The sequence below is a fragment of the Epinephelus fuscoguttatus genome, linkage group LG15 (genome assembly GCF_011397635.1).
Source record: "Epinephelus fuscoguttatus linkage group LG15, E.fuscoguttatus.final_Chr_v1".
Taxonomy (NCBI): domain Eukaryota; kingdom Metazoa; phylum Chordata; class Actinopteri; order Perciformes; family Serranidae; genus Epinephelus; species Epinephelus fuscoguttatus.
The window spans coordinates 37,602,466-37,615,729 of NC_064766.1; the positions used below are offsets into that span (position 1 = coordinate 37,602,466).

Sequence of the window (13,264 nt, forward strand, 5' to 3'; positions counted from 1 at the left end):
CATCTCTGTATTTTCTACGAATGGGCTACATGTTTCAGTGGCAAGTCAAAGCCACATTTGAGATGTCACAAGCACTTTATAAAAACAGACTGTGATGGAAATAAAATGGAAATTTGTGGGGCTTGTATATATACTTTGTCCGCTATATATACGTCTTGTATATAAAACGTCTGTGTTGTCGCTGCATTTTAAACACATCTGTCACCTGCATCCAGGCGCTGTCACCATGTCACAAAATAGACTTCAGCTGACTAGACTGACAGCTGTGTCAGAGACTCCTGGGCTCTGATTATTTTGTGTTCACCTGCGGTGGAGTCTCTGCAAATGCCATTAGAAGCACTGCGAGGAGGCTGAGGAACATCATTTTTTTTCAGATTATCTCTCTCATGTCCCACTGTGTGTGGATATATTAATAGTTTCAGCAAACATGATAAAAAAAGATATTTTGATCAAAGTTACCAACTACAGCTTTAATAGAATAGTGTGACATTTTGGGAAACCAGCTCATTTAGACTTTGATGCCTGTACTGTAATTACGAGGCTGCAGCCAGTTGCTTAACTCACTAAGCTTGGAAACGGGTAAATGACCAGCCTGGCTCTGTCTGAAGGTCACAAAATCAGTATTTCTAAAGTTCACTAACATGTTATATCTTGTTTGGTTAATGCGTACGAAAACAAAGTGTAAAAATGTCAAGTTGTGGCGGTTATGTACCAGACTCTTCAGCTGGGAGCAGTAAATACCTGGTTTCCTGACGACTGATCCCGCCAAGAAAAATAACCACCAGGAAGACCACAACTTCAAGTTTTTGCGTTGTATTTCTGTCTTGGATTAAATGAACAAGATATAACTTGTTAATTATTGAGCTGTTTCTTTCTTTTCCAAGTCTCTATGCTAAGCTAAGCTAACTGGCTGCTGTAGCTTCATGGTATCAAACATCTCCTCTGATTCTCAGCAACAGAGAGTATGAGCATATTTCCCAAAATGTGAATTAAATATATATTTTTGCTGCCAGTGTTCAGTCTTAATGTCAGTGAACATGATGTTTTCCATCTATGAATAATATGTATCTGATGTTTCTGCATTTAGGTGTTTAAGGATAAGGTTTTGGGCTACTTCATACGCAAGAAACGACCACAGCGTTGTCAGAGCGACAATCTGGTAATTTTAGTCTCTCAGAATGCACTTGATTGAATGAAATGAATGTGATGTATTATATGAGCCTCAGGAACAACGACAACAACAAAAAATGTCTACTAACACTGGAAATGCTTTTAATGAACAGCACCAGAGAGAAAACAAAGCCGCACTGCAGTATGTCATCGTTAGTTTCAATTTCCCATGCAGAAACGATGCATTGTGCTAGAGAACATAATCATTAATAATATATAAACATTGTTTTTATTGCACAGTATGAATGCATAATCAGTGAATCTAGTACTACACATACAGCGCTTTATTTACATGGTGAATATTGTAGGGAAGCAGCACAAAATATTCCCTATGATGCCGAAAATCTACAACAGTTTTAAAGATGGAATATAGATGTGCACTCACAAGGAGCAAACTGACTTTGTAAGCCTCTTCTCTTTTTTGTAGTTTCTCAAGTGTTTAGCTACTTCAGTTCTTTTAAACTAAAGTGCATGGACAAGTAGCTGTGAATTGTCTGAACTGCTCTGGATCATCTTTTTATCATGACTCATAAACTGCTCTTACATTAAGAGGTTACAGCCCTCACCGTAGTTCCCGTAGATCCCACACACCAACCCACTTTCCAGTGTTTACACAATATACAGTAGCTTCTCAGTGTCACCTTCAATCATGCAATTACAGTTCACTCGGAGCGGGAAAAGCTGTTATTGTACTCGGGTTTTGCCGCTTTATGTCTGGCTGTATGATCAGAGGAAATTTAGAATCAATGCATGTAGAGGAGTCAAAGAATGAGAGAAAACAGAGTGAGATTAAGAGGTCTGGAGATTGTATTAACATTTCATGATCAACTCATTTTCAAAGCCTTCAAGGCATTGAAACCCATTTTAACTTCAAAATGAAAGCTAGAATAATGTGGGGCATTTCTGTCCTGCCCTAAATCACAGCGTTTTGTCGAGCCCAGTGGTTTAACACACTGGCATCCAGAGGCACCTCCACTTCCCCTGCAGACTGTTATGTAAGCTTTATACGGAGCAGTTATGGAATTATTTATAACTGAAATGCACCTTCTTTATATTAGTAATCAGCAAATGTTCAGCATACACTGCTGAATCAAACCTTTACTGGTTACAGTTGTAGTCTGCTCACTGTGCTGAGAAGAACAAGTGAAACTGTTACTTTCAGTCACATTTTAAATTATTGTTGATGATCATGGTGTTCTTTATGCCAAGCTCAGACATCAGGGTTTTTCACCCTCAGCTTTCACCTCAGCAGAGCAAAACAAGTCTTTCCTCTGATAGCAAATTAATAAACCCCTGAGGAGTCCCACAAGGTAGATGCTGAGGTCCACTTTTATTTTAATTTTTTAATCAATTATTTACCGTATGTGCTTAAAATGTTCATTTAGTTATATATGTGGACAACCTAAATCTCCTCTGTGTTTCACCAGCACAAGTAGAGCTGAGAGCAAGGGATTATTTCTGGGTCTGAAAAGTGAAGCCAGTGCTGACGTGCCCTAAATCTGCATTCTTTCTAATGGCCAGCAGGGGGCGACTCGACTGGTTGTAACAAGAAGTCAGTTGCAATACAAGGCTACGAGAAAATGACCCTACTTCTCACTTTACTTTACTAATTTATCTAATTTATTACTTCAGTAAACATTTTCCTAATGAGTTTATAGTTTCAATCTCTAGTTTCAAGTCTTCTTCAATGCAGCATAATGTTCATGTTGTAAGTTATGGTCCCATTTAGAGTAAAACAGACCATATAGCAGGATTTGCTTGATGGTGAGGGTACCTTGTGCTTGACAAACTGCTACCATGATGGTCCCTTGCCCCTACATCGCTCAAACCTCTCATCCAAATATGGTCACTTCTGGGTGCAAAAAAGCAAGATGGCAACAACCAGAATGCCAGACTCGAGGCTTTGTGGACGTCAGTTACGTCCACTTCTTTTATACAGTCTATGGCTTAGGTAGTGATTCCCAACTGCTGGGTCGCGGGTCCATTCTGAATGGACTGCAAGTGACTTGAGAATGTGTACAGTTTGTAAAAAAACATAGCTTTTATTTTGAAGTGCCATTTCCTGCTGAAGGGTGAATGACTAATGGACAGCTACTTGACGGAGACGGCAAACTAGCTCGACAACATGGCCAAACGCAAGTAATACGCTGGATCTTAAAGTAATGGATCTTCAACTAATGACTAATGAGAAATCTGGGAACCACTGACCTAGAGACATTGTACGTATTGCGCTTTATACAACTACAAAATGGGTGGTGATGAACAAAGCTAAAACTAAATAATGTTCTGTATCTTGTTCTTGCATATGTTGCCCAGTCTTCTGTTCAGATTACACAGAGCAGCAATCTAAATTCTCTTGTTATTCCTGGGCTAATCTCTGTGAAATGTGTGAGGAATCAATAATCATGGCTGTTTTTATCATAGTCAGGTAAACACATGTACACCGGTGGTGCAATGTGCGCAAACTACTTGTAAGATGAGAAATGGACTCTGTCAAGCTTCTTCTGCCTGGAATACTCTACCCATAAATAACAGATCTAAATTGACTAAAAAGTTTGATAATCTGAAACTAGAAGTGGTTTATTTTACGTCATAAATATAGTTTCTTTATTTACTGTGTTTTTCTTTTCATCATTATTTTTATTGACTTATCACTGTCAACACTTGAGATCGTTTTCTAAACATCTTTATGAATAAGTTGTGTAACTGCCGATATAACCACCATCAAATTTCTCAAATAATAATTAAACTTTACTTTCAATGTAAATAGACCATATTCTCAAAATCTGAGCTGTTCCAAACACATGATCCAGTTCTCTGTGACTAAGTGGAAACCTCTGGGACTGAAAAATTAAGCTAACATGGACTAAAAATTGCAGTTCCTTTGATGGCCACTTGAGGCTGGCTCCAGAGGCGAGTCCATCCCCATAGACCCTCATGTTAAAATGCACCAACTTTACAGCAGATATAAACATGTTTACAGCTTGGTACATAAACAGTTTTGGTCTCTATAGCTAATATCAACATTCATGACACTGTACAGGGTGTGAATTTTTATATAACTCACCTGTTTGAATGTTAATAAGGCTTACAGTTATGTATAATTAGGAGTGTGGTCACTTTGAGTGACAGGTTGTCTGAGAGGCGTCGCTACAGACTGTGAGTCAGATTGACAGCGTCACCCTTTTGTCCAAATATGGTCACTTCTGGCTCCAAAAATCCAAGATGGCTATGGCCGACATCCCGAACTCAAGGCTTCAAAATGGGAATCCATAAAAAGACCAATAGCTGACGTCATGGTAGCTACGTTCATTATTTTATACAGTCTGTTTCTAACACATAGGGGCCTCTGTTCTTGTCTGAAGTCTAAATAACAGCTAAAAGCCATTTATCCCTCTCTGCAGCTCACTGTGGGGAATAAAGCACTAACAAAAGCTAAAATATTCCCTCATATCTGGTGCTGTTTCAACCAAAAGCATTTAAGCAATTTTTTGTTAAGCGCAGACAGTTCCTTTTGTCCCTGAGTAAACCGTATCCACCAGTTTGCATCCATCATTGGCAGAATCTTGGAAATGCAAGCTCTAATTCTTTGTTGTGTGACACACAAGCCCAAGACTTTTTCATTATAAGCAATTCAACATCATGTCCCATACTTCTCTTCAAATGGGTGAAAAAGCCGTGGGTTTGTCTCTGCATGTGGATTGTGTTCTTGCATGCTCAGTTGCCTCAGGTTCAGGATTTGGTTTGACAGCTGATGTGGAGGAAAAGATTGTGAAAAGTTGTTTATTCTCTTCTGTACAAGTGGAGATATGTTCATTCAAGCCAACGTAGTGATGAAGGAGGTTATGTTAGCCAGTCCGGTTTTTAAGTGGCAGTAGAAGAAGCTTTTATTCAGTTGGCTGATATTTACAGTATGTCATGCTTTTACTGGAGTCTTACATAGTGTGATATTTACTGTATTCTGTCCCATTCATGTCATTTTCACCTGCTTACGATAAACCATCTTTTTGTACTTCCGTTCTGTCACATTCAATAACCGTTTTCCAACTAGTCCATTGTCACATCTCCACTCAAACAACCCGGCACTGAAGTAATGAATTAGTTTATTGGACTTTAATTGTCTCCAGTGATCGTCACCACCTTTTTGTTTTGTTTTCCCTGCTTATTAAAAAGACTCAAATCTTATTTCGAGCAGCCATCTTCACTTGAATATCACTGCGGGGAAAACACTCGTGCAGTATTCCCTCACAAGTTTACTATTAGCATTTGCATTGTGTTTTATTTTCATTTCAGTCACCCTCACCCATCTTTCTTTTCATCATGTCTATTCCAGGAGTTTCCAGAGAACCCAACCAGCCCTGGTGTCACGCCTAATCATGCCCCCAGGTAGCACACCCCATTGATAATAGATGCTCCCTCCCATGCTGTCCCTCTCTCTCATACATACTTGAGACCATCTCATACATCATTTCCTCAGTGGCTACAAATGATTTGGTAGATAGTCGACAAAAAGAGGGGTGATCATCCAACTGCAGTGAGCATTTTAATACCCACTGTTGTGTCAGGGCAGGCTAGTTTGGTGTGTTTCTGTATTCATCGGCTCAACAGAAGTTGGTTGGATTCTCCATAATGATTTGACTCCCTGCACTATGCAAAACTCGCTCCTTCCACTGAATAATGATGCTTTCTTTCCCAATAGGATAAAGCGCAGTACTCCTGTGAAAACAGATAACATATTTATTGAATTGTTGTGCAAAGAGCTGAACCACACGAGATCTATTTGTTTCCCTGCAGCACAGAGGTCCATTTAGAGGCAATGCATTTGAGGCTCGTACCAGATAACATCACTAGATGCATTACTTTGTGATGTTATCGCAGGTCTGCATGCAGTGAGTTTGCACAAAATATAAATGGTTATTTGTCTGCTGGAATAGCCAGTTTTGCTGATGGGACTACTGATGGTTGTTATCCACATACAGTATCAGGATTTATCTACCCAGCGAGCACTCTTGCACATACAGGGAAATGCAGACATGTGGATGTTTCAACTTCCATAACTATTAGAGTTTAATATACTAGTGGAAAAACAGGACTAAAAATATGCTGTTTTCTTTCTCTTCTCCCTCCTTTCATTCATATTTCCCCACCTCCCCCTGATTTTCTTTAAACTCTCTTCTCACTTCCTGTGAAACATATGCGATGTGGCTGATCTTGGAACTTCCAAATCTGTTGTATTCATTACCTCATCATTACCCACATATGTTTCTGTCACTCATTGTGTATCCTATCCTTGTTTCTGGTGCGTTAATAATTCTGTTTTTGTACAATTTCTCCTCGCCTCATGCAATTTGTTTAATTTCCACCACGTCCCTCCATCGTCCCGGTCGCTCTCATTTTACCTGTGGCTCATTTATTTCATCATCATCATCATCATCATCATCGCTCCCTTCATCGCCCCTCCCTTAACCCGGTTGAACTCGTCTTCCCTCCTTCCCTTCCCTCTGTTTTGCAGAGCACCTGTGACACCCTCCGGAGTCACTCGGACAGTCTCGGATTCACGCCGAACATGTTACCTCGTCACCCGACTCTAGGCAACTTTGAGGAGTTTGCTTGTTGACAACATAAAGTAGGGGTTGGGGGTGGGGTGGCACATCTGGGGACTTGACAGCAAACTGTGAAATAATTTATGTATTTAACAGAAAAACGGTTGAGTGTGTAACTCAAAAACGTATAGTAGAGTTTATCAATGCCTGAATAGAAATAGAGTACTATCATCAGAAAAAAAGAGACCACTTCCAAAACAGAACTCAGGTTTAACTGCCATGTCAAGGCATCAGTGTTAAGTTATTCATGTGTCATTTTCTTTTTCTTATGCAGTCACTTTAGAGTTATACAATCGCTGAAGAAAAATGTGAAGGGGTTTCTGATCTGTGATGAGATGTAACACTGTTGTGCAAGTTCTGCTGTGCATTAATCCAAAAGAATACATGTGGATTATGTGTAGCTTTGCAGTTTCTCAACAGTGTTACGTCTCCAGCATCTAATCAATGCTGTATTGAGTGACCTTATACTGTCACCAGTTTGAGCAGGAGAGCCTTTTCAGAAATCTGATGGTTGGATTTAAGAGCTGCTCATGCCTGAATCAAAACACAAGACTGGTGTTTAATGTTGCCTTTTGCTACCGTGAGGCTTTGGATTGTCTCATGAATTAGACGACTGTGCTTCATCAGTTAAAAAAAAAAAAAACATAAAAGGAAATTGATTATTTGTATATATGCAAGTATCTCGTTTTGTTCCACGTGGATGGCAGAAACTACTGAATCTGATGTGTTTGTAAGTCACTTTTTACACTCAGTAAGGGACAAACAAGAGTCAGGAGGCCAAAAATAGGCTGTTGATTGTATCTTTATATAGCTGACATTTCAATTCTCATTGTCTTCCCATTTTCTGGGAGAGTGTTGCTGTGCTGACTGTCACAAAAAAAAATGCTAGCATGCAGCTTGCTGCAGAAGTAGGCCCTTATTTACATTGAATTCATTAGAAGAGAAACAATCAGGTTTTACTTTTTTGCCTTTTTGATAATTCTCAGCTACATTTCTTCATTACTGTGTCTTAAAGGTGTTCATCAGCACAATCCCCTGTGATAGTAATCTATTCTCTATTGAACATACGTAGACTTAAAAAAGGCTGGTTGGTGACATTCCTAAACTTGACAGAAATTTGTAAATAACCCGCAATCAAATGCCATGAAGAAATTCTATACTGCTCATGTGAGACATTTGTCAAATACATATATATCAATATATCTACACATAGATATATAAAGAGAGATACAAGTGTTTTTCATCTGTTCTTACACCAGAAGGAATTTGGACTTTCTATCTGGGTGGACCGTAAGTGTCTTTGAGTTTCTGGTGATTATAACGTGACTGACAAACTAAATAGACTTTATTAGATACAAGAGAATTGCCTCAAAACATCCAAACCACCACGCTCCTCAGCCCCATTCAGTTCAATTGATTTATAACAGAAATGCATTGTAAGATTTTACCATTGTATCCTTTTATTATTATTATTATTACTCCGGAACATGTAATAAGTCACAAATAACAGTTTGTGATGTATAAATGATCAAGTATAATAAACTCTATATTTACCCATCTTACTCACGTACACAACTTTTCTTCTTATCTTCGTGTGAGTCTCTCTTGTTAATGTTCACTGTTATTTAAATCCTTGACACTACAGTTATGGACTTGTAGGTACACTTACATATCCTCGCTATAAATACTGGAAATTCAGAGTACAGTTTTTGTTTTGTTTTTTAATGTGAAACTTTCAAGTATAATGCCAATCAAGTAAAGTGGTGTTCATAACACTGTAGCTTTATTACTCTGTTGTCTGTGTATTAGATGACTGTTGATGTGAAGCACAAACCCTTGGAGATCAGCCATCACTTGAAAGCCAATGACCGGACGTCTATGGTTGTGACTACCTTTTATGGCTCTAGTTTAAACTACACACTGTTACACGTTGGTGTGTTCACTGCTCCAGCATTAATAGGATTAGGAGCGTACTCCAAGAGGAGCCAGAGACCACCTCACGAAGAGACTTTATCCAAATGGAAATTTTACTTTTCAGGAAACAGAAAGAAAAAAAAGTGGCGTTGTGTCGTGAGCAATAAATGCACTGAATCAGATAAAGTGTTATCAAATTGACATTAAAAAAGAAAAAAGAAAAGAAAAGATTTGGGATTCCCATTTTCAATTCATGACGTACTCAACAGCTGGAATGGATGTAAACTGAACAGCTGCAACACAGATGTATGATATGACAATTGTATATTAACCATCATTAGCCAAATAAAGAGACAGAAATGCCAATTCATGTTACACAATGATGCTATTCTGATGATGCTGCATTGCCATGATGATTTCGAGTGTGTGTGCGTGTGTGTGTGTGTGTCCTGTTGTCGGGTTTAAAAAGCATAAAAACGACCCAGCATTTACCGCAAACTGTGGACGAAGGATTTGTGAAAAATGTCCCGGGTCTTTACCTCTCTCCCCCCACACCCCCTGCCTTACTACCAGTCACAGAACAGCAGAGTGTATCTGAACTGGCAGCAACTCTTACTGAACTGTTTGTGCTCATTTAGTAGTCCTGATATTTACCGCATAGTTATGGCCAAGTAGAAGACCGTATTCTCTATATTTCTGTCACCCAACACCTAGATTTGAACTATTTTATTCCTGCAATTAATCATTTATGTCACATCACCCATTTTCTTCCTTGCATGACCATTATGTATTCCTATTATCTCTGGTCTCTTAATGTAATCTTAGCCATGCTATTCACTTTGTATGGTCCAAAATGTATTTTTGGAGCCAGATGAATTAAAACAATGTTCTCCATCCTCCTTAAACCAGGCTTGGGATTGTGCAATACCCCCCCCCCCCCCCTCCAAATAAAAAAAAAAGATATCCTGCAGGATGTTAAAAACTGCTCTAGCCTATCTTTCCATCAACCTTCATGGAATAACTAAACATAATGTGGCTTGACGTGAAACTAAAATGTGCCTTCAAGGCTGGTTTTTATAGGTGACATCGAGATTTTCATGCGCACAAACATCTGGGGAACTGAACTTGCTTCATCTGGCTCTACGTGCTTTATGTGCATTTTATTGTAGATATGTGATTTTAACTCTGAACTGTACATTAAATAGTTAATACACACTTAACTGTGTAACGTAGTCAGTCTGAAGTCAAACTGTCACTTTACTGACAAACCAAACTGCATGCTAACTTTAGATATACTGTGCAGGAAGCCAGCCCCAGATTCACTCCCTCTATTTGCATTTTTTTTTTTTTGGCGCTGTGTCTCTTGGGTCACTATCTTTTTCTGTGGGGTACACGCCTGTAAATGTCCTGAACACAGAAAATCCAGGCAAGAGTACAGAGTCTCTACAGAAAAAAGCACCGCCACACACTTCTAGTGGGTCATAAGTGATGATTAAGTGGTATTGCTCCTGTGTGAGTCTATACATTGTCTTTTAGAAAACCCTGCATAGTATATCTTCAAAGACCTTGAAAACTTGCTCACTTAATCACGTTTGCACAAAGAACACAAAATAATCTGCTAAGGTTAGAACAGGTTTGGTCACCTGACAGGAGAGCTTCCCTGCACCAATCACAGTTGTACAACATTTGGGTCATTTACATTTGTTGGCAGGCCACAAGCATGAAGACCTGATGGAGATCAGCTGATTTTTTTTTGACTGTTAAACTCTTAATTAGCAAGACCTCATGATGTTTACCCCGAAACTTTGACTGTTGCTGAGACATATTTTTTGCTATTGAGAGAAATATTTGAAACCACGTTTTAAAGGGATTTAAACAAAGTTGACATCTGGTTTAATCAAACCTCGCAGCTAAACTGGAATTAAGTCAAAATGTGGTCGAGATTCAGCTGACTTACTTAAACCCCAAAACCAAAACAGTAAATAAAAACAGTGTGCAAACAATGATGTGCTCATCCTTTTCTGTCTATATGCAGGTAAATACAGTACAAAGACAACATACTTAATATTCAAACTGACTAATTTTATTGTTTTTTTAATGCCTCTGCGCCGGTGATAGCCTCAGTCGAAGGCATTAGGTTTTCGGGTTGTTCGTCCATCTGTCTGTCCGTCTGTCCACCCTATTCTCGTAACCTGATTAGAATTTCGTCAAAGGTAAAAGGTCAAGGTCACTTTTACCTCGTCTGATGCATGAAAGTATCTCAAGAACACCTTGGGGGAACTTCGTCAGATTTGGCACAAACATCTACTTGGACTCAATGATGAACTGATGGAATTTGGTGGTCGAAGGTCACTGGACCCTCGCAAAACGTGTTTTTGCAGAACTCTGGAATTCTTACGCTAATTATGACAAAACTTCACACAAACGTTCAATATCCAGAAGGTCAGCTTCACTGTGAGATCATACACTGATCAGCTAAAGCATTAAAACCATTGGTGGGTGAAGTGAACAACATTGATCATCTTGTTGCAATGCAATTTTCTGTGGAAAAACCTTGGGGTCTGACGTTCATGTGGTTGCCACCCAACACGCTCCACTCATCTAAACACTGGTGCAGACCAGGTACCCAGTAGCAGTGCCCCCCCAGCGGGACAATGCACCCTGAAACCAGAAAAATTGCTCAGCAGTTACCCGAGGGACGAGACAAAGAGCTCAAGGCATCGACCTGGCCTCCAAAATCCCCAAATCCCACTCTGATCAAACATCTGTGGGCCATGCTGGTACCCCACCTCACAACCCACAGAACCCAAAAGATCTGAAGCCAATGCTTTGGTGCTAGACACTATAGGACCCCCCCCCCCCCCCCCAGGTCCTGTGTTCATGCCTTGACCGGTCAAAGCCAAGTCTGGTCCAAGGAGGACTCACCAAGGATCGGGGGTACCTCTGGGGTACCAGCATGTCCCTCAAATGTTTGATCGGATTGGTATCTGAGGTATTTGGAGGCCAGGTCGACGTTTTGAGCTCTTTATCCCATTCCTGGAGTCATTTCTGAGCAGTTTTAATGGTGTGGCAGGGTGCATTGTCCTGCTGGGGGGCCACTGCCTTTGACAAGTGCCTTTGCCATAAGGGGCTTTACTTGGTTTGCAACGATGTTCTGGTGGGTGGAGCGCATCAGGTAGCATTTACATGAATGCCAGGACCCAAGGTTTCCCAATGGAACATTGCATTGTAACAACACAATCACCTGCAAGTGGTTTAAATGTTTTGGCTGATTGGTGTATGTACTGCAAGAACACTTTACTGGCCATTACTTAACGTCATAACTCAGGAACAGAGGGGGAGACATTGGGTCAAATACTGCATTGGAGACTAGTCTTTGGTGGCCACTTTAAAACTGTGCTGATTGTGTAGATCTTCTGTGCTGCCGGGGGAAGATGTGTATGAAGCATCCATGTTTTAACAGACATGGATGTAAACTGTAAATGCAACTTGACGGGTTTGTGGAGGCATACAACCATGAGACAGTAGTTCTGGTTGTAGCTATACACTCATTCTCAGTTTGATGCCTGCAACACGTTCCCAAGAAGTTGGGACAGTGGCATGTTCAGCACTGCCTTACATCACCTTTTCTTTTAACTAACTGTTTAAGTTTGAAAGTGAAATCATTTCCTGTTCTTGCTTGATATACGACTTAAGTTGCTCAAAATTTGGGATCTGTTAAGTCGTATTTTATTCTTTATAATGTGCCACACATTTTCAATGGGAGACAGGTCTAGACTGCGGGTGGACCAGTCTAGTATCCACACTCTTTTACTTCGATGCTGTTGTTACACATGCAGTGTTGCTTGGCATCGTCGTGCTAAAATAAGCAGGGACGTCCCTGAAAGAGACGTCGTCTGGATGGCAGCATATGTTGCTCTAAAACCAGTATGTACCTTTTAGCATTTATGATGCCTTCAGATGTGCGATTTACCTAGATATCTTGGGTACGATCACGTCCCCGTACCATCATAGATGCTGGCTTTTGAACTTTGGTAACAGTCTAGATGGTCCTTTCGCTCCGTAGTTCAGAAGACACAACGCCCATGATTTCCAAAAACAATTTAAACCACAACACACTTTTCCAGCCAGATGTGTTTTTGGATGTTTTTGATAAATGGCTTTCAGTTTGCATGGTAGAGTGGTTTTCCAAAGTGTCCCTGACCCCATGTGGTGATATCCTCAAAGCAATCATGTTGGTTTTTAATGCAGTGCCACCTGAGGGGTCGAAGGTCACTGGTATTCAGTGTTGGTTTTCAGCTTTGCCCCTTATCTGCAGAGATTTGTCCAGAGCCTCTGAATCTTTTAGTATTATAGATTGTAGATGGTGAAATCCCTCAAGTCCTTCCAATTGGCCCATGCACTTTTTCATAAACTGGTGAAACTAAACACCATCCTTGCTACAGCTGAGCCTTTCGAGGATGCCCCTTTCATACCCAATCATGATACCAATTAACCTGTTTACCTGAATGTTCCAGGTGTTTTTTGAGCATTCCTAAACTTTGCTGAGCTCCTGGTCCAACTTTTCAGGCATCAAA

At 40.1% G+C, this 13,264-nt stretch overlaps 1 protein-coding gene across 5 annotated transcripts in view; it reads left to right on the forward strand.

Annotated features, from left to right (window-relative positions):
• The window catches only part of asic1c (acid-sensing (proton-gated) ion channel 1c), a 131,516-nt gene extending 121,894 nt beyond the window's left edge, over nt 1-9,622 (forward strand). For 4 of the 5 annotated variants that reach the window (XM_049597630.1, XM_049597631.1, XM_049597627.1 and 1 more), the window contains exons 9-11: nt 1,088-1,159; nt 5,504-5,556; nt 6,683-9,622. In XM_049597630.1, coding sequence (XP_049453587.1) covers nt 1,088-1,159; nt 5,504-5,556; nt 6,683-6,761 — 204 coding nt within the window. In that variant the 3' untranslated portion in view covers nt 6,762-9,622. The remainder of the gene's footprint in view (nt 1-1,087; nt 1,160-5,503; nt 5,557-6,682) is intronic. The other variant, XM_049597629.1, reaches the window with a different exon arrangement.
• Nucleotides 9,623-13,264: the final 3,642 nt, after the last annotated feature.